General features: G+C 53.5%; 8 protein-coding genes across 8 annotated transcripts; 3 read left to right on the top strand and 5 right to left on the bottom strand.

Moving 5' to 3' along the window:
* Positions 1–986: 986 nt before the first annotated feature.
* CC1G_15653 (HNWD3) lies at positions 987–5,459 on the bottom strand (the record flags this gene model as incomplete). The annotated part of the gene is made up of 8 exons (XM_001839631.1): positions 987–2,552; positions 2,608–4,100; positions 4,154–4,216; positions 4,272–4,344; positions 4,395–4,548; positions 4,606–4,733; positions 4,787–4,965; positions 5,021–5,459. 8 exons carry the CDS (start codon positions 5,457–5,459, stop codon positions 987–989), a joined length of 4,095 nt encoding a protein of 1,364 aa, XP_001839683.1.
* Positions 5,460–6,638: 1,179 nt separating this feature from the next.
* Positions 6,639–8,440, bottom strand: CC1G_12816 (ammonium transporter; the record flags this gene model as incomplete). Its single annotated transcript, XM_001839629.2, has 7 exons — positions 6,639–6,854; positions 6,905–7,093; positions 7,148–7,239; positions 7,298–7,818; positions 7,872–7,974; positions 8,027–8,362; positions 8,416–8,440. The coding sequence occupies 7 exons, from the start codon at positions 8,438–8,440 to the stop codon at positions 6,639–6,641; spliced, it is 1,482 nt and encodes a 493-aa protein (XP_001839681.2).
* Positions 8,441–9,013: 573 nt separating this feature from the next.
* CC1G_12815 (hypothetical protein) lies at positions 9,014–9,463 on the top strand (the record flags this gene model as incomplete). Its single annotated transcript, XM_001839628.2, has 1 exon — positions 9,014–9,463. One exon carries the CDS (start codon positions 9,014–9,016, stop codon positions 9,461–9,463), a length of 450 nt encoding a protein of 149 aa, XP_001839680.2.
* A 1,176-nt stretch (positions 9,464–10,639) lies between these two features.
* Positions 10,640–11,750, bottom strand: CC1G_12814 (hypothetical protein; the record flags this gene model as incomplete). The annotated part of the gene is made up of 4 exons (XM_001839627.2): positions 10,640–10,655; positions 10,695–10,928; positions 11,210–11,318; positions 11,699–11,750. 4 exons carry the CDS (start codon positions 11,748–11,750, stop codon positions 10,640–10,642), a joined length of 411 nt encoding a protein of 136 aa, XP_001839679.2.
* A 995-nt stretch (positions 11,751–12,745) lies between these two features.
* Positions 12,746–13,932, bottom strand: CC1G_15652 (hypothetical protein; the record flags this gene model as incomplete). The annotated part of the gene is made up of 6 exons (XM_002910177.1): positions 12,746–12,932; positions 13,132–13,207; positions 13,374–13,489; positions 13,554–13,583; positions 13,648–13,834; positions 13,917–13,932. The coding sequence occupies 6 exons, from the start codon at positions 13,930–13,932 to the stop codon at positions 12,746–12,748; spliced, it is 612 nt and encodes a 203-aa protein (XP_002910223.1).
* Positions 13,933–16,234: 2,302 nt separating this feature from the next.
* Positions 16,235–16,995, bottom strand: CC1G_12811 (hypothetical protein; the record flags this gene model as incomplete). The annotated part of the gene is made up of 2 exons (XM_001839624.1): positions 16,235–16,807; positions 16,855–16,995. The coding sequence occupies 2 exons, from the start codon at positions 16,993–16,995 to the stop codon at positions 16,235–16,237; spliced, it is 714 nt and encodes a 237-aa protein (XP_001839676.1).
* A 2,325-nt stretch (positions 16,996–19,320) lies between these two features.
* Positions 19,321–20,955, top strand: CC1G_12810 (hypothetical protein; the record flags this gene model as incomplete). The annotated part of the gene is made up of 8 exons (XM_001839623.2): positions 19,321–19,356; positions 19,542–19,644; positions 19,808–19,889; positions 20,041–20,343; positions 20,404–20,522; positions 20,701–20,722; positions 20,811–20,845; positions 20,900–20,955. 8 exons carry the CDS (start codon positions 19,321–19,323, stop codon positions 20,953–20,955), a joined length of 756 nt encoding a protein of 251 aa, XP_001839675.2.
* Positions 20,956–21,289: 334 nt separating this feature from the next.
* CC1G_12809 (hypothetical protein) lies at positions 21,290–22,142 on the top strand (the record flags this gene model as incomplete). Its single annotated transcript, XM_001839622.2, has 4 exons — positions 21,290–21,397; positions 21,764–21,782; positions 21,830–21,932; positions 21,995–22,142. The coding sequence occupies 4 exons, from the start codon at positions 21,290–21,292 to the stop codon at positions 22,140–22,142; spliced, it is 378 nt and encodes a 125-aa protein (XP_001839674.2).
* Between the last annotated feature and the right edge of the window lie 4,756 nt (positions 22,143–26,898).

Here is a 26,898-nt window from a genome sequence, read left to right as displayed (position 1 = left end):
ATTTCACTGTACGGCGCGAAAAACGCAGCATTCTTGGAGTTGTGGAAGTCGTCTGTGGTGTCTGTTCCTGCTGCAGGCGTCTCCACTCTGGGGCTGGTGTACGAGGGGTGCGGGCGGTCCACGACTCGCCGCGCTGGTTGATGGGATGAGGTCTTTGAACGAGACATTCCTCGCTCACCCCCACGGTCACGTCTCCGGTTCTATTGATCACCTGCGTCGCGCAGTGGGCCCTTGGTGCAAGGGCAATAAAAACGCGTAGTAGCCAAACCATTAAATAGCTTCAGGGTAACAGGTCAAGTTACAACATGGGTGGATGGATAGGATCGCAGGGGTGTAAGTATTGGTACATCGGCGGGCCATGGAGACAAGTTGGAGTAACGAGATACAGGTACACGACGAGAGGGCAGACAGAATGGAGCACAAAAGGGTAGATAGTATACGAGCGAGGAGGCCTGCGACAGACACATATTTACATTCGAAATGGGGGCGCGGCATGGAGACAAGAGGGGGGGAGGGTGAGGCATCACAAGCGACTTGTAGGGTGTATGATTATGCCTCTGATAGTGGTGCGGAGTTGTGGGTGGCAGGCCACGGCCAGCGCTTCCGAGCGGAATGGGAAATGGATTCTCGACACCTGTGAAATCACCTATTAGTGCATGTTGTTTCCACAGGTAACAGATTCCACTCACTTCTTCCAATTTTTACCATGCCAAACAGCATTGGTAAGCTCGATGTCAATGTAAGGAACACAACCAATAACTCTATGCAGGCCCGGGAAAGGTCCCTTGTCACGATACTTGGGTAAAACCCATAGGAGTAGGTCACCAGACTGGTTTCGGATCCATCCATCATCTCCCATCCGGAGGCTAGGGAAGGGATAATGGTGGGCGAAAATTTGGGTGGCTGTGAGAGAGGGGTTTGGAGAAGGGTGTAAAGTCCAATTCCGAATGGTTTTGTCATTGGATCCAGTGGCAATGCAGGACCCATCAGGGGAGAAGGCAACTGATGTGACTGAGCTGGTGTGCCCCTGCATGGGGCTCAAGGAGGGCCTTCCCTGAGTGAGCATCCCAGATGCGGATGGTGTTGTCACCTGATCCAGAGGCAATGCGGGACCCATCAGGGGAGAAGGCAACTGATGTGACCCAGTCGGTGTGCCCCTGCATGGGCTCAAGGAGGGCCTTCCCTGAGTGAGCATCCCAGATGCGGATGGTCTCGTCACCTGATCCAGAGGCAATGCGGGACCCATCAGGGGAGAAGGCAACTGATGTGACCCAGTTGGTGTGCCCCTGCATGGGCTCAAGGAGGGCCTTCCCTGAGTGAGCATCCCAGATGCGGATGGTCTTGTCATCTGATCCAGAGGCAATGCGGGACCCATCAGGGGAGAAGGCAACTGATGTTACTGGGTCGGTGTGCCCCTGCATGGGCTCAAGGAGGGCCTTCCCCGAGTGAGCATCCCAGATGCGGATGGTCTCGTCACCTGATCCAGAGGCAATGCGGGACCCATCAGGGGAGAAGGCAACTGATTTTACTGGGTGGGTGTGCCCCTGCATGGGCTCAAGGAGGGCCTTCCCCGAGTGAGCATCCCAGATGCGGATGGTGTTGTCACCTGATCCAGAGGCAATGCGGGACCCATCAGGGGAGAAGGCAACTGATGTTACTGGGTCGGTGTGCCTCTGCATGGGCTCAAGGAGGGCCTTCCCCGAGTGAGCATCCCAGATGCGGATGGTCTCGTCACCTGATCCAGAGGCAATGCGGGACCCATCAGGGGAGAAGGCAACTGATGTGACCCAGTCGGTGTGCCCCTGCATGGGCTCAAGGAGGGCCTTCCCCGAGTGAGCATCCCAGATGCGGATGGTCTCGTCACCTGATCCAGAGGCAATGCGGGACCCATCAGGGGAGAAGGCAACTGATGTTACTGGGTCGGTGTGCCCCTGTATGGGCTCAAGGAGGGCCTTCCCCGAGTGAGCATCCCAGATGCGGATGGTCTCGTCACCTGATCCAGAGGCAATGCGGGACCCATCAGGGGAGAAGGCAACTGATGTGATCCTGTGGGTGTGCCCCTGCATGGGCTCAAGGAGGGCCTTCCCTGAGTGAGCATCCCAGATGCGGATGGTCTTGTCATCCAATCCAGAGGCAATGCAGGACCCATCAGGAGAGAAGGCAACTGATGTGATGTAGCTGGTGTGCCCCTGCATGGGTGGTAGCAGAGGTTCACCAGTATCTGCATTGAAGACCACAACAGCTCCATACACACAGCCTGCAGCAACAGACCTCCCATCTGGAGAATATGCAACAGATATAACACTCCCATGCTGGCTGGGTATGGTCAATAGTGTTTGGCTAGTCTGGTAATACTGGCTGGGATGGATGGCAGGAAGGCATGGAAAAGCAGGGATAGGTAGAGCTGCAAATGATCGGGATGCCAGAGCAAAGGGGATGGCGGAGAGGTACAGGTGTGGGGTGCTGTGGTTAACCGGAGTTGTATATGCATATGCAAAGTCAGCAATCTGCTTCAGCAAGGTCTTGAGGTCTGCATCTGCAATCAAGGGCTCCTAGTCAAGCGGTATCAGCATAGGAAGCCAATGTGCAATGGCAATGGTGACGAACCTCAGCTACCTTCCATAGAGACTGAGCATATCCTACTCGCTTCTCCACACCCAGGGCCTCCAGCCAGAACAGCCACTTGTCCTTCAACAATGCCTTCATTGACGCTTGCAGTGACGGAGGAAATCCCCCGCGCCCAACATGGTCGACCCACGCAGTGCACGCATACACCAGTTTGGATGGAAGCGCCAATTGCTTGGGCTGTTCGTCGTTGCTTTTGTACGACGTTAGTGCGCCCGAGATGCCAAAACACAGCTGGGAACTTAGGAGGTTAATGCAGGCTTGCCCAACGATGGAATGTGCAGTGGTCGTGTTGACGAACCACGGACGTCCACGTTGCTTGTCGGAAGTCAAGTACTCGACGAACGAGGCGTGGTATATGGAGATAGCACCATCGTCGTTGTTCTCCTCTGGCAGCCGAACCACAGAGTGAAGGGCAACGAAAGCTACCCGAACCCCATCCGGCGTGATGGTAATAGGTAGAAGACGGGCATAGTCGTTCACCGAAAGTGGGCGCAGCGCCGTGACAAGGAGCGAAAGGCAAAGGTGCGTGACATGGGCCTCATCCTCGTCAAGCTCGCTGAACGCCTCCTCGAGAACGCGGCTGTAGAGCTCATCGATGGAGGAGAGGGGTGGCCTTTCAGCACTTGCTAATTTCTCCAGTCGCTGAACAGGGTTGCCGGTTCGAGTCGTAATGTACTTGACCATGGTGGCAGCAACGATGAATAGGTGACCTGCTTGAGCCGCAATCTTCTGAACCTCGGGCGGGGGCCAACGCGAGCCGTACTTCTTCCGAATGGCACTGTTCTGGAACAGACTGTGGACAACGAAGGCGAAGATGTCGGCCTGGACAATGTCCCGCTCGATGTCGTGGAGGCGAACAAGGCCATGTACGGCCGAAGTGTCGAACGTCTCTCTGATGGCAGTTTCCGGGCGACTGGTGACGAAGAACTTGAGAGGCACGGAAGGTTTCTGGGCGATGATCGCCCTGAGGAGGAGTTCGGTCGCTTTATCCTTGTCGCACTCGTCGAGGGCATCGATAACGACGACGATGGTGGTCGAGGTGTGTTTGAATGCGCTCGCAGCCGGTTCGAGAATGAGCTTCTGGTATTGGTCCTCAAGCTTCATCGCCGTCGGGTCGTCGCATGATTCGAGAACAACATCCAGCGCTTCACGGAACTGTGCGTTCGACCTCGCCATAGCTTTCGCAAGAGTGGGAATGATGAGCTGCGCGTCCTTGCGGTCGTCGACCTTGATCGAGCAGAAAAAGCTTGCGCCCAGCATTTTCCGGTCATGCAGTTGGGCACTGAAGCTCTCGGCTATGGTCGACTTGCCCGTCCCAGCGACCCCGTTCAGCCAGAAAAGGTGTGGCGAGTGAACCTTTTTAGCCCATCCCAGCAGGTCAGCAAGCAACGCAACGCGCGTGCCTGGTGTACAGCCCGGTCGACCAAGCTCATCTTGCCCAAAGCCAGCCCGCTTCACATTTCCCAGCTTATCTAACCAGAGGACATCAGCGACCGTGGCTCACCAATACACGGAAGGTGCGTACCATTCAGAACCAAGTGATTAATCCCTTCCATCATCCGAGACGAGGCCCGCAGACCTTCTTCCACTAGGACAGAAGTGTTAGTCACAATCCGTCGCGCAACGTATCAACAAACACTCACCCTTTTCCCCCACCCAGCCAATATCCCGAACCACCCGAAGGATCTGTCTGTTGTTGTCCACGGTAACGTCCAGCTGGAGGGGCATCAGCGAAGCGAATCGACGATAACCATGAATTCACCTACCACTGCAACCTCGATAGCCAAGTTGATCTCCCTCGCGATGTCCATCAACTCGTCTTCTTCATCCTTGGCAAAAGCGAACCGTCCAGGGAGGCCGCGTTTTTGACCGGCCTTCTCAATCTTCTCGTCCAACATCTTGAGTTTCCCTTCCATGGTGCTACGAGAACAGCATCCCGTTATTATCGGACACGACGAGGGACGGAAAGAGACTTACAGTGCCAGGCTCTGCAAGCGGGTGTTGACACCAGGTTCGAGGCTCTCCGGGCGCCCAGCTAGGATCTGGCGAACAATCTCGAGCCTGGAAGCCAGCTCCCTGGCGAGATCCGCGTTGCCCTTGAGCATCTGGGAGCGTATTAGAACCCAAGGAAAACCGGAAAAAAATAAATTGCACGCACTTCGACATTCTCCAAGATTTTCTGTAGCAGCAACGCCGGAACCTTCAACGGCGAAAAGGCCTCCGATGCGATCACGAGTCCATCAACGACGACCTTGACCGATTTGAAGGCCGTCGAGTCTTGCCAGGTCGATTGACCGGCGTCCTTGGCATCGTCCGCAGCAGCGGCCAGTCGGTCGCCTGGAGCAGTACCGGTGGTTCCAACTGGCTGATTGGATCCCCGTGTTGGCGGCACCCGTCTTCTCCTTGACGTCGTGGCCGGTACCGATGGTGGAGATCTCTGGCTGCTGAGTGCTTGCGGTCAAAGACCCCTCCTGGATCTCCATTCCTCTCTCAGCGCTGTCCGAATGATCTTGATTCTCGACGTCGGTTGGCTGATCTTGAGCGCTCGCCGCTGCCGATGGCTCCTGGAGTTGTGGAATAGGGTTGGCCACAGCGGCGCCTTGGGCTGTACCGAAATTCGCGGCAGGGTTTTCAATAGTCGTGGATGCTTTTGGTTGGGCAATAGCAATAGCGAGGCCAGTGCTGCCAATGATTCCTTGGCTTCTGTTGTCCATGGAACCCCTCTGACCGGAGGGAGAGGGCGATGGCGCCCTAGAACTTCCACGGGAAGGGGTTAAAGACTTGAACCATCCTTTGAACTTGTCTCGTTTCCTAGTAGGTGTAGGTTCCATAGCGGTTTGTCGGTTTGTCGATGAATAGCGATGTTCGTTGGTTTCGGCGTAGCAGCAGTTCAGGGACAAGGTGTGTCGCATGAGGCCTGACATGACATTCGAAATTTCCATTTCGAGCGGTCCTCACGGACTCAGTCATCTCACAGCACATCCGACAGATGTGAGTGCGGATTTAGATTGGCGCAAAATGGGACTCCAGTCACGGTTTAAACCTAGCGAGCCAGGTGTTCGCGTTGCAGAGTTGCGAATCCTAGCACCTAATACGTGTGGCAGGGGTACATAGTGACGAGAATGATTCGCCGGTGTGCTAAGGCATTTGAGTTTATTGTCAGACTGTTATCATATAACCACACTTCCAAAAGGGCACTTACATCGAAGATACGGCTCGCTACCTTGAACCCTACTAGGACGACGACAATGCGGCGAGAAGAAAGAGGCGGGAAAACCAAACAACGCGATCGCGACTGTCCTGCATGACACGCGTTCGAATCCCGACGGGTGGCAAATAGAATCAACGACGGTGGTATGTAGGCATCTTACGTCTCGAGATTCGGCGCGAAATAGGTCGTGACAGTGCTGCAATTGTCATCACACAAACCACAACAGCAATGAGTGCAGCATGTCGATGATTAGACATTTAGGTCGGAATTTTATAACGTGAGTCCTGACCCGCATTACACACCCGGTCTACGACTCCACGCATACGACCACCTGGAGATTACGATGCGGATATTTCAATGATAGACAAGAAAGAATAGCGTGAAGAGTCATAACAGGGCATTTCATTACGTGCAGTCTCTAGTCCCATAAAATGGCGACTGCTCAGTTATCGTAAACAGCAAAACTCGTGAAACCAGAGGGCAGCCCAAGAGAGGTGCAACATTCCTCGGTAGAGATACGTAGTAATACTATGTTAATACAAGGTGGAACTATAAGTAATGGTAGTAGACATCAAGCATGCAAATCCTGGAAGAAATATAGGAGAATGAGCGGGTATTACAAGTGTCCAACGAAGCAAAAGACGACATCGAGACGAGGGCCGAGTCAAAACACCTTCCTCACAAGCGGAGAAGGCACAGCTGGACCCGCACGCAGCTCGAATGCCGTCTGAGATGGCGGGGGTTTCCTCCAAAACTTGAACACATGCTAGACAGCACAAATAAGTCCATCAGGACGCGTCTATTGCGACTCTGCAACGGGGACAACCTTCTCGTTGCTTGAGCGACTCGATGTTCGCAGAGTGGTGTTGAGGGTCTGGCCGAGCTCTTGCTCGAGACCGACGTAGTCGTATGCGAATTCGCCCATCTCGGCGTCGTCGATACCGAGTATTTCGGTTTCCTCGGAGCAGCGGAGACGGAGGCCGGGGATGTAGTGCATGGCCCAGAGGATGAGGGTCTACAGATTATGTTAGGAAATATACTCGAAGCGACGAGAGGAGGACGTACAGTGACGACGAAGGAGTATCCAAATCCAGCGACGGAGTCGGCGATCTGGTAGCCCAATTGGACCCAGTTCTTGTCGAGCCAGCCACCAGGAATCTCGGTAGCACCGTCGAAGCCAGCAACGCTAGCTTGAGCGAAGATGCCAGTGAGGAGGTTGCCAACGATTCCACCAACACCGTGGGTGGCGAAGATCTAAAGTGGTTTGGTGAGTAAACTGTTCCTGGTAGAAGGTCAGAGGTCCCCTACATCGAGAGCATCATCGTAGCCGAGGAGGAACTTGAGCTGAGTGGCAAAGTTGCAAATCGTTCCTCCCATGACACCAAAGAGGACGGCAGCGGCTATAAGACAAGACGTCTCAGTAAAGGTCGAAATATATCAAACCATGAAAGGACGCACGAGATCCAACATATCCAGAAGCAGGTGTAATCGCAACAAGACCAGAAATGGCACCAGAGCAGAACCCGACAGCGCTCCACTTCTTCTCAATGCGGTAATCCCAGAGCATCCAAGTGATACCACCGACAGCGGCAGCAATGTTCGTGACAATGCAAGCCTGGACAGCACGCAGGTTCGCAGACAACGCCGAACCACCGTTGAATCCGAACCAGCCGAACCAGAGGAACACAGTCCCGAGGACGACGTAGGTGGTGTTGTGGGGCTTGTAGGCGAGGCGCTCGGTGCCGTAGCCGCGTCGTTTGCCCAGGTAGACGGAGATGGCGAGGGCGGCGGTGCCAGAGTTGATGTGGACGGGTGTTCCACCCGCAAAATCGAGGCCGCCGAGGACGAACGACCAGCCGTTTCCGTTCCAGGTCCAGCAGGCGATCGGGTCGTAGACGATGGTTGTCCAGATGAAGATGAAGACGAGGATGGGACCGAGACGACCGCGCTCGGCGATGGCGCCGACAGCGAGTGCAGCACTGTAGGATGGTTAGACTGTGCAGGAGGTATCGTGTTGGCGTGGATTACTCACGTAATGGCGGCGAAGGCTCCTTGGTAGAGCATGAACAGTAGACTGGGGATACGAGCGCTTCCGATTGAAGGGGCATCAAGCACACCCTTGAGACCGAAATGTTCTAGATAACCGTAAGTCAACGAGGCGATAAGAGTCACAGAGAGGACACGTACTGAGAGTACCAATAAACGGACTAGCATCATCGGCGAACGAAAGCGAGAATCCCCAGAAGAACCACTGAGCGAACGAGTTAGCATCGTCCCAAACCCACAAAGTTCCCAATGGGATGATAGTAGCACGTACTTGGAAACCGACAACGGCGATCGACGCCAAAGAGGTGAAAATCATCGACAGGGCGTTCTTCCTCCTCAACAGGCCAGAGTAGAAGAAGCCGACTCCGGGAATCATGATCCAGACGAGGGCCATGCACACCATGATGAAGGCCATGTCGCCCATGTTGTAGACGGTGGTCTCGCCTGTTACATTGTCATAGTAGACAATCTCGCCGGCTAAGAGGAGAGGTTAGTGGTCGACCAGGTAAGGGATAGGCTGGTGTACATACAGGCGTCGTATGTGAGGTTCACCATTGCGGAGGGAGGGGGTCGACGCCGTTAGAAACGGGAGAGGCGTCCGAGGGTGAGAAGTTGAAACGCGACGGAGATCCAGCGACAAAATATCCTCGCTATACCTCGCTACATTCCTACCGAGCAAGATCCAAGGCGAGTACTCGATCATAGGAGAGGGATGGGCTCACCACAGTCGTCGCGTTCGAGAACAACGGCCGGTACGACAGCGCAAGCGAGCTCTTCATCCTCCGAACCCTCCCCACCACTCAGTCCACGCCGGCTCGCCAACCCCCCAAGGATAATGGCTGTGAGATGCAAACGGCCAGCCCTGGCGTGAGATATGAAACCAAAGAAAGACACAGGAGTCGACGGTCTTGCAGGGCGTCGGTGCGGAAACGAGAGAGCGTTGGTTGATTCAAATTGGGGTTCACGAAATCTTATTCAAGGCAGCATGATGTACATCTGAGATGACAGGTGCGAATTTTAAACGCATACCACGAATCAAGAACCCGTTGAATGGATAAGCTCGCTATCAGATGCAGTGGCCACAGCAGAAGGGAACTCACCTCAGCTGCCCTCCGAATCCTCCCAACGATGGTCATTCCTTGCCCACCCAACCCCCTCTTGACTCTCACAGCTGAACTCATGCGATTCATGCTCCAAAGGGTACTCATAGGCGAGGAAAGAATGGTGAATGGCAATGGAGTTCTTTCTGTCTGTGGAAGTCAAGAACGAGCCGCCACGCCGTTCCTCAACGCACTCCTATCTCAACGTGAGAATCGATCAAACATCGCGTTCAGTGCTGCTCTTTGCACCGTCGTTTGTTCGCACTTAGAGGATGGCTCACTGACATACAATTCCGCCAAGTCTGCACGAACCTGCGTCGACGACCTGGGCGTTACCGACCATCAGCCGATTCAGCCCAAACGAGCCTTTTCGAACGACCTACTCACATCGGCTCATGTAGACAGCAGTCAACATGAAGGTCTTGAGGCTGGATGCGATGTGGCCGTCGAGGAGTGTGCCGGATTCGCAGAGAGCTGATGTCCTGGACCCATCGTGCAGGGCATGTACCACACCCCTGGCCAACCATTCCCACATTTATCCCATCTCGCCCTCTGAGCTCTCAATTCCCTATCTCCCTCGCAGCCAGCTACCCTCCACCGAGCTTCCGCCAATTGAACCATCTCACCAACCTGATTTCTTCGACCGACTCTCAATTGCGCATCTCTCTTCGTCCCTCTGTGCATACCTGTCCAGCTACAAGCCCAGCCACCGTAACAACTCTACCACTTCGAATGGCCTTCAAGACGCTGCATCTCGTCGTCCCTCTCTAAGTAGCCACGGTATTACCACCCTCGACAGGTCGGTCATTTTCAAGGCCCCTTTCAGATCTCAAGTAACCTGACCTATCTACAGCTGGTCGCCCTTCCAATCCATGGTATAGCACGCGCATTCGACCCCTGTCATACACATGCAACGGCCAATTAGTGCTTGGAATCCCCAGCGAAATCTCGCCGTGCATTCCAACTACCGCACAGGTAGCCTCAACACGTTGACCGCGCTCTCGCCAATCCAGAGCGTCAAAAGGAAAATCCGCCTCGGCTTCGTCGCCAGCCATCGCCAGGGGCAGGAGCTCGAAGACAACTCGACCAGTGACCAGTGACTGGTACCAGGCTCGATTGGCCTCAGAAGGTTCGAAATTCGTGGAGGCAAACTCCACTGGTAAGTGCCATCTTCATTTCTATAAAATAAAACGTAATCTAATATCCAATTCTACTTAGTTTCAACGATCTGGTATACCGGTGACCTGGAGGTCAACTTCGAAGCTTTTCGAATAAGCATCTCTTCTCACCTCTGATCAATTCACCACACCGTTCGAGTATACGATGGCGATTTGGGCGGTAAAGACGCGGTAAGGCCCGCGGGAGCGAGCGTTGGACCTGGAAAGGTACTGGCATGTCACCGGTTTCTGCAGCACCTTCTTAGACCGTCGACGCATGGAGCTGGGAAATACCATGTAGGTTAATGCCGTGTAACGCCAGGCGAAGTCTTACGCCGAATTCCCATAGAATTTACTGGACGAACAAATGGAGGCTCGCCCCTTTTCGCTCGTCGTTCAGCGTTGGGAGACTACCAAAATTTAAACCTGCGCCCTTCAGGGCTCACATGCGTACTCGCCAACGTCAGAGCTGTGGCTCTTGACGTTCGACTGCCACCTCAAGGGTGAATGGCACTAAACCGAGCTATGGATTTCCCTTCAACCTTTACCTACTCCATCACTGTAAGCCCTGCTCCCGTCTGGCCCTTAAGCTGCGCTTCTATTGCAGCTGTGTTTTTCATTTTCTTCAAACTGCACCGAATAGCGATATGTAGGGTGTTGTCCCAGTGAGCACTACGCCCGGCAACGACGCTAGAAGCTGAAGTTTCCCCAATTCCTACGGTGGCAGCAGTCTCTGAGGTTCGAATGTATTCGACAGTACGCCTCTGCGAGCTCCCCGACACTTGGCTGACAATCTCCTGCAGGCCTTCGATCGCGATTAAGAGGGGAAAATCAAAACACCCTCCTCACAAGCGGAGAAGCTTAAGGCGGTGGTACCCGCACACGGTTCGGATGCTTCATCCAAAACCTTTTTTAACGAAAATGTCAAACAGCATAACCAAGTCCATCAGGGCGCGTCTATTGCGACTCTGCAGCGGGGACGACCTTCCTCGTCGTTGCTTGAGCGACCCTGTGCTCGCAGAGTGGTGTTGACGAGTTGGCCGAGCTCGTTCTCCAGACCAACGTACTCGTCGTGAGCGAATTCACCCATCTCGGCGTCCGAGGATTTGAGTTTCCTCGGTGCAGCGGAGGCGGAGGCTGGGGATGTCAATAGTACATAGCCCAGAGGACGAAGACCTATGGTGTACGTTAGCAAGTATATTCGAACCGGACGAAAGGAGGATGTACAGTACAGTGACGACAGAGGAATGGCCAAATTCAGCAACAGAGTCCGCGATGAATTAATCGATCACGAGTTTGAGTGAGATACGTAGACGGTTCCTTGCTCTCGATTTGATTTGAAGGAGTCTTGAGCTTGGAAGGCAATCGTTTCTCGCAGCCTATCGGTCACGGCGGTCGATGAAGCACAAGTGTTTCGTGAAACCGATAAGCAATGGTACGACGGTTCAAAATGAAATTCTATGTACCGATGGTACCCGTAGAGTGATTATAGAGCATACACATCCCAGAATAAGCGTTCGAAGCAAGGACGGCAATAGAGTCAAGACTCAACACACCGTCCTCACGACCAGTAAAGGCCGTGGACCCGTACGCGCTTCCGATGCACATGGTGGGGGCCTATCCAGCGTCACTATGATCCACTCTGACCTCCTAGCGCTCGCTTTTGAGTCGGTGTACGTTTTCTTTTCACAGGTGTCTAGTTGACCGCGAGTCGCGGCTCGAGGTTCGAAGGCCAGGCAAGCGATTGAATCTGTTTCTTTTTACCTGGAAAGTAGGGATATGGCACGCTTGGGCGATTGGTGGGATGCCTGTGTGAGGTAGGCGGGGAAGGAGGAGCCAGGTCTATTTCGGAGGTGGGAGTCAGATCGAGGAAGCGGACGTGGAGGGCCATTCGTCTGTCTAATGCTGCTGGACGGAAGTTGCTGGTATTGGTCTAGAGTGATGCGCGCTGAGAAGCGGTCGCTGGAGAGTCGTGTCTGGAACAACTGTCAGCTACACGAGCCCAAACGGAAGTATGACGCACCCACCAAACAACATGACTTCCATCACCAAAAGGTACCTAAGATAAAGTGATGTCGGGCATCCTTTCAAGGAGAGGTGTTTCCTTCGAAGGAGTGGTGGCTTCGGTAAAAGGTGCCGAAATGATGGCTGAACTTCGCTCTTCATTGGTATGTTTGGGGGATGTATGATGATCCTCTTACCTCGATGCGATCCTTTTTGTAACATTTTAATGAAAGCAGAGAATTTTTGTTCCTTTCTGTCAAAGTCCCCGCTTCAGAGCAGCAAGCTTCGCTCGGTGTGACGTCATGACCCGCCAGGCTGGCCGGCCTTTACGTCGCTAGTTCGCTTGGCGGTCCGCGGGGCGAACCTTTTAGAACCTTTTAAACAAGTCGGCTTCATTTCAGTATATTTCACTCAGTAAAATGTCGTCCATTGAAGGGCCGTCCATTGGATCAGTAGTCTGATTATCCCGGGCGACAAGAAGGATCACTCGATATTTCACTGTATTGAATGGTTAGGTACCTTTTGGTGATGTCCCAGCTACAGCGCCATACATAGGCACGAAGGCCCAAATGGCGCCCGCCGATGACCTCCGCTGTGCATTACGGGCAGCGGAAACCCAAGCACTCAACGAGATCGTCAGCTGATGGTGTTGAGTGTTGAGTGTTGAAATCGTCGTAGATATGAATAGGCCGTCGGAGGGACTGGTATGAGCCGGGGAAGGATACGATGTCGCTGAAGAGCGCCGACATCAGGATACTGTAACCTGACTTCCATCGGTGACCAGTACTGGGGCAGTAGGCATCCGTTAGCAAGACCGTCGATTATACAAAATAATGCTCACCGCCCCCAGGCCTGCGACGGGTGGATTCGAACGACGGTGCATTACTCGGTGTCTTGGGTGAATGGCGAAGACGCAGTTATGAGGCCGCTGTATCAACTGTTGGGTCAAGCAAGTACTCTATTTGTATAGGAGGAATGGGCTCACCACAGTCGTTGCAAGTTCCCTAAAGGCTCAAGTGAACCGTTTATGCTCCACAGGGTCCCACGTCCAATCATAGCAGCTGTAACACCCCAGGTCAGAGATACGAAATAAAAGAGAGGGAGATAGTAGTTGCGGTATTTCACAATAAATTTGTCGGAATACGAGGTGGTGATATCGAAAGCCGCATAGGCTCAATGCATTCTCGTTCGTTCGAGGTGAGAGTCATGAATATCGTGCGGATACACGGTTGATTTGGGTCCAAGCAATCTTATTCACCGGAACGTTCTGTGTTTCTGAGCTGGTAGGTAGGTCGATATTCCTCATTCCTCTTATAACACGGATATCAGCGAGTAATAGCCTACTGAAAAGATTGAAGTTGGTTGGTGTCAGATTCGGTCACCTTTGCACAACGGAAGGGAACTCACCGACTAGTCTCCTCTCGATCCCCGTCAACCCTGGGTATCCGCACCGTTTAACTCCCAGATGCGACCGGAATATTCGACTTTCAGATGCACCCACCGATCAATAATATGGCTTCCCAGGCGTAGTGACCTCGGTGTACGAAAGAACAAGATGTGCACCGCCGATGACCATTCGGCTCTCCACCGTTTCTCCACGGAGAGTGAAAACCCGTGGACCAAACAGCATCGCCATTTGCTAGCGCGGGGGCTTGACACATCGTAGGTTCCGAATATCTGAGCGTGGGCTATAGAGACGCCTTCGACAGAATGAACAAGGTCATCAAACGCCTGGGTGGCGTCGGTGGCAAAGTTGGGATACGAGCGCACGAAGTAACGCGGACATAGCTTGACGATATTCGATCGGCGATTATGGACATCTGTTATTAATGGCAAGGTCTTCGAATGCACAAAAGCTGTGCTCACCTTGGGCGTGTTGTCCGTGAATTCCATGCGTTATTGAGAATTTGCTGGGTAGGTAACGAGGAGGCAGTCCGAGCCTTCAAGATTCCATGCGGGTGTCAGACGAGTACTCGATTACAGAAGATGGAGGGGCTCACCACGATAGTCGTTGCAATCGAGAACAACCCCAAGGTACGACAGGGCAAGGGATTTGGCATTTCCTCCCCCACCACTCAGTCCACGCCAGCTCACAAACCCTCCAAGCATAGCAGCAGTGAGAAGTCGCCTGAGATGTGAAGCGACAGCGATAGGTGGAAGTCGATGGTCTCGCGGGATGGGCATGTTGGAATGCTGGAGTGGAGGGATACGAAGTCGCCTGAACTCAAATTTACTTCTTCTTCGATTGTTGGAGACGAGAGTGAGGATGGTGGAGATGGGAGGGACCTGGTTGATTGGCGCTTGTTCAACGGTGCGTTATGTGGGCATATCACAGAGCTTCGCGCTTCATTCAACGCAAACTATCAGGCGGAAACCCGTTTAAAAGACAGATTTCGCTGTCAGATAAAGGCGGCCAGTGCAGACATACTGCAGGAGGAAAGAAAGCTCACCATTCGAAACGTCTGTCACGGTGAAGGTCAAGGTGGCCGCTCTGCACACGCGCCCCTATTTCAGCGTGAGAATAGATCAAACACCGTGTTCAGAGGCTCGGGCTTTCTTTGCACTGTCGTTTGTCACTCAAGACTATCAAACTTCAATTCACCCTTACCTCCTCATCTGGGTCGCTTGATGGAGTTCTTGAATATTCGCGATTTCCCCAGGAAGTGACTGGTCTAAGCTCGCTCGAGGTGAGAAGGCGAATGTTGAATCCATGACTTTCCACCTGGTAAGTGGGGGCTCGTACTTCGAAGATGAGTCGAACTTACATACTTAGTTTGAACGACTGATTGACAATGATCCCCCCGCCCAACTAGGAGCCTCTTCGAATGGCCACATTTCCACTCGCGTTGGGTTCTGAGGTGGACACAGTGAACATGGTTTGAGCACCATGGCGATTTAGGAAGCGTCGTGGTGGTCGAATGAGCGAGCGTCGACTCGCAAAGATGCGGCTGTTGACAGAGACAGCTCCCTGGACAGGACCTACAAAACCGCCTTGCACACGCTCACACCTAATGCATAGGACCTGGCCAACTACTCCGGTGTTGACCCTATCCTGCGCTCTCTCTCTTAGCCAGCCAACGTCCTCCACGCTCAAGCGAAGTCCACCATCTCATCCAACCCAGCTCGACGTTCAACGTTCAACGCTCACCTTCCCCTGTGCATGTCTATCTCGCCACACGCCTGCCGCTCTCTAAAATCCAACAACAATCGCAGGCGGTAGGTAGAGCAAGCGGTCGACTGGGAGATATACTTGGTCTCCCTTTCTCTCTCTCGCCTTTGTGGATGTTTTCGCGCGGGGTTGGGTCATCGGTGACTATCGGTGCCCGTTAGCAAGGCGTTCGAGTACACAAAAAGAAATGGTGCTCACCGCTGACAGCGCGAGCTTGCATTCTTAACGACGCTCGTGTTGCTGAGGATGTAAGTTGAAGCAGGTAAAAAGAGGAGGTAGCTGGAAGTAGTGTAGTTCGTTCAAACGCTGGGGTGACGCTCCTCCCGGTTGGGCACTACCCCCAACAGAGTGTCCATACAGGAAGGGAACGGATTTGTAGAGCACCTTAGGAGGGGAATCGACAGCAAGCACCAATGTCGATCGAAAAAGGAGGGCAACGAAACGGGCGTGGTGGGCCCTTCCGCTATGGACGTGGGGAGCTGCTGAAGTCACGTCCTCGGCGAGTGAGTCCAAATCCATCGCTGAAGGCGCACCACTCCAAAAGCCATACTGGCATCGCCGAGCTGGGGTTAGCGGTACCTTCTGAGGTCTGAAGATCGTTAACTTCTTATGGATGAACGGCTCGGGCGGCGGGATACGCGGGAACTCCGTATTCAGGAGGGTGGTGATTGAGAATACAGTTGCGATTGTCCGTTCGTTGCACAACTCAATCTGGGCGAGGTGGTGTCTAAAGAACTATATATATATATATATATATATGGTCAACTACGGAGTAGCCCCGATGGAAGAAAGAAGGGACTCACTAGTCAATATTCCCACCCAAGTTCCAGTCCCCCCGTCGAAGTCCAAGCATCTCGTTGGTCAATGACATAACGCCCACCATCGTCGGGATCTGGGTGATTGCTCCCACTTTCTGAGGTTAGGCTGTAGGGTAGTCCTCGACAGCATGGTACATCCTTGAAGAGATTCGTAGGAATGCCTGGGCGGGGTAGGCGAGCAAGGAGCCAGGTCCAATTTGAAGTTGAATTGGATCGAGGAAGCGGACGTGGAGGGCCATTCGATTGACCAGTGCATGCTGCTGGAAGGAAGCTGCGGACGTTCGTAAATGTGTTTGCCGAGTAGGGATGGCGACTTCCAAGAGCGATACGCGCTGAGAAACGGCCTCAATGTCAGCAACGCTGGCCCAACGACCATACGGAAGCAAGAAGCACCCACCAAGCAACAGGGCTTCCCAGGTACAGTGCTCTCGGTAAGAAGGCCCGAGATGGTGTTTGCCGATGACCTCCTTCGTACCCAACGGACGGTCGAAATCGAAGTATTCAACGAGGTCGCCAGTTGCCGGTATGGGGTGTTGAGGTCGTAGTATACAGTTTATCGATTTGCTGAAGTAGCTATAGGGCGAGTCGTCGACTGTGTCTGGAGGGATTAATAGAAGCCCGGGAGGGATGCAAATGCAACATGATGATCCAATTCCATCGACAGCTATGGACACCTGTTACAGTTTAGAGACGCTTTCGAATACACAAAAGCCATACTCACCCCATCAGCATGGTACGTGAATACGAACTCGGATGTTTGCGGTTCTTGAGGGATGACGAGGAGCTGTCGGAGTAGCGTACGTCGTTCCGGGTCTTCGAGATTCCACTGCAAGTGTCGAGCGTCAGAGAGGCGTACTACCATAGAAACGAAATGGACTCACCACAGATGTCAGAATTGCCCTATAGGAAAGGATCAAGTGACCACTACAACTCCCTCATCACCCACACAGCGGTTCGGCCCCAGCAGCTGTGCACCCCTAGTCTGAGGTATGAAATGAAAGAGACGGATGGCTGCCGCGGTATACACAAGTACTTGAGCGAATTGTGAGATGGAGGTTGGAGGGATTCAGAGTCGCGTAAGCTCGATGGTTCCTTCGTCGTTTGTTCGAGACGAGATTCAATGTGCGGATTCGAGAACCTGATTCGGTGCAAAAGATCTTTATTACCGGAGCGTTCCGTGTTTCTGAGCTGGTAGGTGGTCTATATTCCTTATTCCTCTTATAACACGGATATCATCGAGTAATAGCCTACTGAGAAGATCGAACATGGTTAGTGTCAGATTTCGGTCACCTTTACACAACGGAAGGGAACTCACCGACTAGTCTCCTCTCGATCCCCGTCGACCCTGGCCCTGGGTATCCGCACCGTTTAACTCCCAGATGCGACCGGAGGATTCTACTTTCGAAGAGCACTCGCAGATGGAGAACCAGAGCCAATCGAGTTCATGTCGTCTGTATGTGAAGGTTGAACCCCTAATTCAGCGTGAGAATTGATCACATTGGAACCACCGTGTCGAGAACCGTTTGGTTCTCGCTACGATAAGGCTGTACGCGGGTGCAGGTTGTACACAGGTACCTGTGACCCGACCTGCCAAGAAACCCATGGGTATGTGACCTGTGGATCCAGGTAACCTGTAGCTGAAATACCTGCAAGGGTGCAGGTATCACTTTTAGCCCCACAGGTACCTGTGGGTAGGTACCCGCCAGCCTGTTTGTGACAGTGTCCAGCATAATACTGCTTCAAAACTGCTCAGAATTGAACCTAATCCCTGTATATCATAGTAGAGAATAAATGCACTTATTAATTATTATTAATTGAGATCCACAGTCAAGGATCATTGAGGTGATTGACTTCTAACTGATCCCTTTAGCAGGTACCTACAGGTTTACCTTTGGGTACCTGTAGGACCTGTGCCCAACAGGTACCCATGGGTAGGACCCGCAGGTAACAGGTACCTGTTGGAAAATACCTGTGAGGGTGCAGGTATGGATTTTGGGGGCATGGGTACCTGTGTCAAGGGTGCGGGTACCCGTACAGGTGCACCCGCGTCCAGCCTTACGCTACGACTGACCATGGCTTCAATAAACGATACTGCAGCTCTTACCTCCTGGCACACTGCTTCACCCAGCTCTCGTTTTCATTCAGTCAGAACCGATGTATATGGGCTCAGTCTGACCCATCCGAACTCGATGGGGAGTTTGGTTCACTATAAGTCCGCCCCCCAGGAAAACCTCCTGGGGGATTCCCGCAGGTGCAGGAAGGGAACTCCCGCTCCCGCAGGAGAATCCCCTGCAGGTGCAGGAGAGTTCACTGCCGGGGCAGGAAAACCCGAGGCCTCGTCGAGCACGCCCCATACAACCCGCGGGAGAATTTCCTGGGGAAATCTGCCGTTTTACTGCGAGATTTCCTGCCAGCGCGGGTGCAGGGCAGCAATACTGCTGTCCCAGGACCACATTTTCCCCGGGGGTGCAGGCTTGCAGGCTCAGCTGAATTTTCTTTACTGGAGGTGCAGGATACACACAAAATGGATTATATTCATGTATGTAGTACAAAATGTGTATTAAAAAACGGTTTCGAACGATCATTGAATTGAAGAGTAACTGAAAATAAGAGAGCGAGAAGAGCGGGAATTTCCAAATCTGCATGACGACCGTCGACAAACTGGGAATTTAATCAGTCAATGACGTGGGCAGTGAGGAAAGGAGAACCCGCCTAGTGAGGTTCCAAGTATGGGTGGTCCCAATGGCGCAGATGAGCGCGCAGAGGATGGTGGAGGAGGCAAGCCGTACGCGTAAATGTCAGCAACAGCCCGGAGATAAAAAGATTGAGACTCACTGCTATGAGAAAACTGAGCCCCTGCTCATTGTAGTGCAGCTACGAAGGACCTGACAACTGGCTGGAGAAACCTGAGGTAAACTTGAGAGGACAGTGAGGGAGACATTAAAATAGAAGGATAAAAGAGCGACGACGCCATAAAAGTGATCTGGAGGCTGACTATCAAATATCTTCCCACAGTCCACCGCAGATCTCGACTCGCGCCATTTATCTAAGTCCCACTTTGCTACGTTACGGATTCTGAGTAACACAAATTGACCTCTCCCGCCTGCGTAGAAAACACTTTTTTCGTTGAAATATGTATATTTTTTGACTAATGACACATGCTTTTCGTGTTAAACATCATGTGTACATGAATTGCGACAACGACGACAGAGCGACGACGACGGTGAGTCGGTGACGAGGGCGACGACGCGACCCTGCCCAGGCGGGGTGGACTCTACCCCTGCTGACGCGGGGTCGAAGAAACCGCCAGGGCGGGTTAGACTCAGACCCTGCCAGCGCGGGGTTGAAGAAACCGCCCCGGCGGGGTGGACTTTGCCCCTGCTGACGCGGGGTTGAAGAAACCGCCAGGGCGGGGTCCACCTCTTTCCCGCTTCCACAGGGTCGAAGAAAACCGCCAGGGCAGGGCCGGTCGTCGAAACCCGCGCCGGCGGGGCTTATCCTGCGCTGGCGGGTGAGTTCCTGCCGACGCAGGACCCGCGGGAGTTCCCCAGGAGATTCTCCTGGTGGGCGGACTTATAGTGGTTGTCCGGCGAGGTATCATGGACTCGGATTACCACTTGGTAAGCTCCCTTTCCTCCTCGAATTATGCGAATCGTATGTTCATTCCTCTTTAGTTTTCCTTAGCAGCCCGGATGCCAACGACCTGGGTGTGACCTTTACCATTCAACCGACCGAGGCGTCGTTCGCCTACTTCGAGTTCGTTTGGGTACCGCGTCTTCGCTCGAACCGTCTGGGCGGTGGTAAAGGCTGATCCTTCCTGGATTATTGGTACGTTGCACCCTGCGTTATCTTGTACGCTCTCTCGCAATTCAAATTCGAGGCCCAATCTAACGTCCACGTTCGATAGGATACGAGCTATCCGATGTCATTCTTTCCCATCTGGTCGTCTCTCCGCCCTTTCTCTCTCGCAGCTAGCAACCACTACCGGGCTCCCGCACCTAGTTCCCCCAAATTCCACCGCACACCCGACCTCGACTATACAGTCTCTCGTCCTCTCCAAATACCACGAGCGGGCAACGTATGAGGGTGTCGAAGGTCAAGTCGTTGCGATGGATGGACTAGGAGAGGTGCTAGCACCTCACATTGCATTGCTAAGTGTTGGCAAGGCGCTACGCCTGCACCTGGACTATCGATACCGGACCTGCTTGTCGTGAGCTGCCGCAACTCATTTTTTATAGAACGTAATCTAACGCCGAAACTTGGTACTCAGGATAAACTGCCATGTTCGCTCAACCACTCGCACAGCAGCTCAATCCTCTACCAAATCCACCACCCGTCGACTCGTCCAATCCATACCTCCCAACTGCATCAGCAGAGTTCAAGCTTTTCGTGCGTAACGGCAAGTGGACCCAACCCGTTGCGTTTGGTCTTTGGATTGTCGATTGCGCCCTCGACGCCCACTCCCTCCATTTCACCCCAAATCCAGCTATTACCAAAGTCGAAGTTTGCACTCCAGTCTGTAGGACAGAGAGATAAAGCCTTTGACTGGCCAATCGGTACGTTTTAGCCCTCGTGAATCGTGTCCTAAGGTGCGCAGAGTCCACAACTCATGTTCATAACTCACAGCTGAAACCCCATTGGGACTGTCTTTCAGTTCTGTCTCTCATCTCATGCCAGTGAATTCCGGGTTTTCGACCATGTAGCCTGCACAAGTGAGTCCTTTCAATGCTCATGGTCAGACGCTAAATGACCGACCCTCTCTTCAGTTGGTCTGATTCTTGGTGTCCTCAATACAACTTGCACTTCGACTCCCTTCGTATAGAAACAACGGCACCGCGTCTTGGAGCACCCGACGAATCCTGACCGTCAAACCTAGCAGCAGCATTCCAGCCATCGCCAGAAGGTTGAACACGTTGTCCTCGCCCTGATTATCCAACGGATCCAACCGGGATTCTGTTTTCCACCGATAAGAACGCGAAGCAGATACGGAGAAGCACTGGTATCGAGGTCGATCGGCCTCAGAGAGTTCGAACAGTAGGCGGATAATACAGAGATCTTGTCCGTGAAGAACCCCTTGGTAAGCATGTTTCCATCTCTAGGGCATATGGCTTAATCTTACATCTGCACGCACCTAGGATTTAGGTGCAACATCACCCATGGCTCCCTCAGCGAGTCCGTCTTACTGTGAACAATCCACAAGTTCAAGCCGGCTCCTCAGCATCACCACCTCAACTCAAAAGTCCATGAACACCAATATCGTGGCCGTGCGTTAGCCGACCACAAGCCGTTAGGCCAGCACCCTCCCGCCATCGTTGAGTCCCACCACAACGTAGCGTTGGAATCTCCAAGCCGTCAGATGGGGTGTGGTAGGAGCCTTGGATTGGGAGGCCGCCTGGGCCTGTCCTGTCTGGTGGCATCCATCACGAAAGATTTGACCATCGCCCCGATAGGTACGCCGTTTTGACCGGACTTTTACAGATCGTAATTGACCTGTCGTATCTACAGCTCGTCTCTTATTGGGAGCTGTCCATACGCCTTGCCTTTCCACCACCGGTATACGACAGCCGAAATAATGGATGAGACCAACGCCGGGCAACTCGTGTGGTTGGAACGGTTGACTTAAGTCGTAGGTCGGGACGCTGCAAGCACGTAAGTACTCTCATGTACTCTTCACTACACATCTGACGTGTTTCTAGGTTCATTTCAGCGGCGTAACAGGTCCGAGGTACCGAGACTGTCCAAGATCCACCTCGATGCGAAGTCATCAAGCACGGTCCCATCCCTTCTCGACGTCGCTAGGTAGGCCTATACGTCCCTCGCCCTCGTCTACGTCTGACAGCTGATGCAGGTGATGGCCATAGCCAGGTGGCCAATTGGATACGTGCTCAGAATCGATTATCGCAGGAGTGTGACGGCGCAACAGTCAACCAATTCCAACGTTCGAAGCGGCCCCCGGGTGCATCGAAACCGGAAGCTCCATTGTCGACATCCACACTCCTGCAGGCTTAATATTCCGAAGATGCTGCTGGAGTTAGTCTGGCCCTAAGGTGACTGTTACCTATTGCTGTTAGACTCTACGGAACTGCGGAGTCTGCGGAGTCGAAGGGACCTTGGCCTCAACGTATTGCGTTGTGCCCACGCTGGTGGTATATGGTCCAACCCGAAAGGAGGGGGGAGGAGAGGGAGAGAGAGACGTGCCTTGCGGCGGAAGACGAGTAGAGAGAGAAGAGAGCCTTGCGGAGCGGAATCAGGAGCACTGTGCGGATATGCGGAGTATGCGGAAAGCTCTAGCAAGCCGAAAGGCTCAAGACTGGACAGAGGGAAAGTTCTGTATAAGTCTGAATCGAGATTCCGGATGAGTATCTACTACAGAAATCTAGCTAGCTTATATATCTGTAGATACTCTGGATATACTCTGGGACAAGTCTGGGACAAGAGAAGAAACTGAGTCATAAGAAATGCGGAATACCGCGGAATGCGAAGAGGATGAGTAAGACGATTCCAAAGAACAATAGCAAAGCAAGGAAGGGAGTCATAAGGAAGTATAAGAGGTCACATGCAGAGTCTGGGCGCCTAGAGGGCGGTTACGAGGTTTCTCCGCACGGTCCGCGCCGGCCCTCAGTTGCGGGCCGTGTCGTCCCGGCGGCGCTCCGCATTTATGCGGAGCGGAGTGGCTAGCGCCCGTAGACTCCGCATGCGGATCAACTGCAGAGCATGCGGGAGTGCGGAGGGAAGGGTCGCGGAGATATGGGGATGTGGGATGCGGAGAGGTGATGGCGAGTGTGGGGATGTGCGGGCATCATGCGGGAGATCATGTGAGACTGTGCGGGGAGTGTGGGTCAAAGGCTGGTGGGTTGTGGGTGGATGTGGGTGGATGTGGGTGGATGTTCGAGACCCTAACAGTACCTCCCTGTTAAGGCCGAGCCCTCGAGGCTTGTGTTAGGACTCGGTCCATGCACAGAATCTGATGTCCGCATTTTGCAACTCGGCATCATCAGTATGCTTGTGACTCTGCGGTGTGTTTGCGGAGAAATAAAAAAATAATTTCTTGTCCTCTTGAAGTGGAAATGAAAAGTGCGGACAGGAAATGAAAATGAGGAAAGAGAAGCGGAGGCAAGGGAGAAATTGAAGCATAACGTGCGGAGTAAGGGAAGGCATAGTGAAGCGGAGGAAAATGAAGGCAAGTGGAATAAGTGGAGTAAATGAGAACATCAAGAAGAGAGGAATGCGGAACAGGAAAAAAGGTCAAACAGGTAAGACATAGAGGAGCGGAGGAAGCACAGAGAGGAAAGGAGTAATGCGGAATCACAAATTGAAGAGAAGGAAGCGGAAGAAACAGGATGCGGAATTTTGCGGAGAGCGGAGAAAAGTAAAATCGGAACTTGGAAAATAAAAGGATACAAAGGTGGAGAAGAAATGCGGAGTCAACTGCGGAATGCGGGGAATGCGGGGAATCACCAATGAGGACCAGGCTTGTCTGGGTACCTCTTGTGGAACTCTCCAACGATCTCTTGAGCGTGTTCAAGCTCTGTGGCAAGGAGCCAGCTTCGTTCCTCGTCCGTATTCTCGTATCCGCGCCACCGCACTTCGTAAAGGAGCTTGCAATGTTTGCGGGCGACGATCCAATTTGGAGTCGAGGATCTCCGCAATCTCGTATTCAAGTTCCCCATCCACCTTGATTGGAGGCGGAGGCGGTTTGTGGCGTTGCGGAATCTGAGAGGTGTAATGCGGTTCGAGCATTGAGACGTGGAAGACGGGGTGAACAGCGCGGAGAGAGTCGGGGAGGCGGAGAGTGTAGGAAACCGTTCCATACTTGGGCAATGATCTCGTAAGGGCCAAAGTATCGTTCCGAATAGCTTCTTGGTAGGTCTGGTTGTGCGGGAAGAACTGGGGCCTTAAGGAAAACTCGGTCGCCCACCTTGAAGTCTGGCGGAGGTAAGCGCTTCTGGTCCGCATAGCGGCGTGCGGACTCCTGCGCGCTGGCGATACTGGTGCGGAGGTGTTCGTGGAGCTCCTGCAAGTCGACCGCAAAGTCGCGGGCTGCGGAACTCGCAAGATCGCGTTCAGGGTGAACAGAGATGTTCGGATGATAACCCTTATTGGCGAAGAATGGTGAAACACCAGTTGTGGCACTAGGCGCATTGTTGTACGCAAACTCCGCAATGTGGGAGGAGTTCATGCCAGTTGTCCTGCTGGTAGTTACAGTAGGTCCGCAAATACTGCTCAAGTGTCTGATTGACCTGCTCTGTCTGTCCGTCTCCTTCTGGGTGGTAGCCGGATGTGAAGTGGAGCTTCATGTCCAGGGCTTCCCCCAAACTGCGGAAGAAGTGGGAGACGAATTCGGAGCCGCGGTCGGAGGTTACATGGCCAGTAACACCATGTTTGGAGAAGACGTGGAGCACAAACAGTCGCGCAAGCTCTGCGGAGGTGAGGCGGGAGTCTGTCGGAACAAAAATGGCTTGTTTGGACAGTCTATCCACCACCACCAAGATATCCGTGTATCCGCCGGATGCGGGGAGCTGTTCGATGAGATCCATCGAAATGGAGTCCCAGGGGCGGAGCGGAATAGGCAGGGGCTTCAGCAAACCATAAGGCTTGTGACGCGGAGACATTGTTGCGCTTGCAGACTGTGCAGGAGCGGACGTAGTCCGCAACAAAAGTGCGGAGTTCCGGCCAGACGTAGTCGCGGCGCACCAGCTCAATCGTCTTGTTCTTGCCGTAGTGTCCCGCAAAGCGGATGGTCGTGTTTGAGCTGAAGTACGCGGAGGCGGAGTGCGGAGTTCGTCCGGAACGTAGATGCGTCCGTCCTGGCGGAGTATACCATCTGCGGAGAGAGTCCAGCGAGGGTTGGAAGGTGTGGGGAGGTGTTTGGAAGCGATTTCGTCCGTGGAGTAAGCAGCCTTGATGTCCTTGAGGAGCGCTCCCTCGTCAACTACAATCGATGCGCGGAGTGCGGGGAGCATGATCGAAGTTGCGCGGAGCGATGCGGACAGCTGCTCATTGGTGAAGATGGGTCTGAAGTTGTGGGGATTGACTGACGCGTAGTCACTACCTCCCTGTTTAAGGTAGACGTCCCAACGTCTAGTGAGGGCATCGGGCTTCGTCCCCAGCTTTCCAGGGCGAAAGCGGATGACAAGGTTGAACTGGGAGAGGTACTCCGACCAGCGCGCTTGCCTGCGGGTGAGGACCTTGGAAGTGGCGAAATATTCCAAGTTCTTGTGGTCCGTCATCACATTCACAGGCTCCGCAGATCCCTCGAGGTAATGCCTCCAAATCTTGAAGGCCTCGAAGATAGCCAGGAGCTCCTTGTCGTGGACGTCGTAGTTGAGCTCCGCAGCTTGGAAAGTGCGGGAATGGAATGCGACGGGGTGGATTTCGCCAGAGTCGAGTTGTTGGGACAGGATGGCGGCAAGGGCGTAGTCAGAGGCGTCAGTTTCCACAATCAGAGGTCGGTCGGGTTGCCAGTGCACCAGGATGGGTGCGGAAGTGAATGCGGACTTGAGTTGAGAGTTTCAAATGCGGAACGTGCGGAGTCACCGAACACGAAAGGGGTGTCTTTGCGGGTGAGGCGGGTAAGCGGAACAGTGATGTCGGAGTAGTTGTGGATGAAACGTGTAGACGATGACACTGACATCAACCATGTCCGCAAAGATATCGTTCATGAATCGCTGGAATGCGGAGGGCGCATTGGTCAGCCCAAAAGGCATCACCAGCCATTCATACGACCCATAGCGTGTGCGGAATGCGGTCTTCCACTCGTCCCCGTCCGCAATGCGGACTAAGTGATAGGCGTGCTTCAGGTCAATCTTGGTGTAGACCTTCGCGCGGCCGGGTGCGTCGAGGAGATCGGAGATCAGCGGAAGCGGATAACGATCTTTCTTGGAGATGCGGTTGAGTCCCGCGATAATCGACGCAAAGGCGGAGCGATCCATCCTTCTTCTTGACAAAAAGGATGGGAGCGCCTAGGGGAGAGTTGGAGGAGCGGATGAAACCAGCCCGCAAGTTCTCTTCGAGGAACTCGCGGAGTGCGGAGGTCTCCGCAGGAGACAGGGAATAGAGACGACTCGGTGGAAGCGGAGCGGCGGCGTCCAGCTCGATCTTGAGGTCGTAGGATCGATGCAGAGGCAAAGTGTAGGCCTTGGCATTGCTGAACACGTCGGCAAACTCGTGGTATTCCTCTGGAACAGAGGAGAGGTCGACAGGTTCCGCATCGACTGCTGCGGCGCATGCCCGCACCACATTGTCGCTCTGGGAAAGGGAAAGGGAAAAGGAGTGTGAGCCACGCATCGCGGAAAGCGGCGGAAAGCGGCTGCATTTGACAAAGGAAATCGGAACTGGATTGCTGGTGAACGCGCAAGAAGGGGAAATGGGCGGAGCACTAGGCTCCGGTGCGGAGAGAGGCGGAGGGATGCTGGAAGTTGCGGAGGTCTCGACGTTTGCGGCGGCGAGTGAGCTCAATGCGGAGGAGTTATCGGATGATTCGAACGAGAGTATCTGGCCTCTGCGCCAATCAATCAACGGATTGTAACGGGCAAGCCAGTTGTGTCCTAGAACCAACGGATACAGGGCATCCAGGGTTGTGATGAAGCACTTGATATGGAATTCCTCGCCTGAGGAGATGCGGAGCGTGATGTCCGCAGCTTGCGATAACCAGCGCGAAACGGTTCCATCGAGGAGTTTAAGCGGGACAGGCGGAATGTCATAGAATTCGATATCGTGCTTGGATACAAATGCGGAGTCGATAAAACAGTCCGTACAACCCGAA

This window comes from Coprinopsis cinerea (genome assembly GCF_000182895.1).
Source record: "Coprinopsis cinerea okayama7#130 chromosome 11 map unlocalized cont3.11, whole genome shotgun sequence".
NCBI classification, from domain to species: Eukaryota; Fungi; Basidiomycota; class Agaricomycetes; order Agaricales; family Psathyrellaceae; genus Coprinopsis; species Coprinopsis cinerea.
This window is presented reverse-complemented; position numbering and strand designations above follow the sequence as displayed.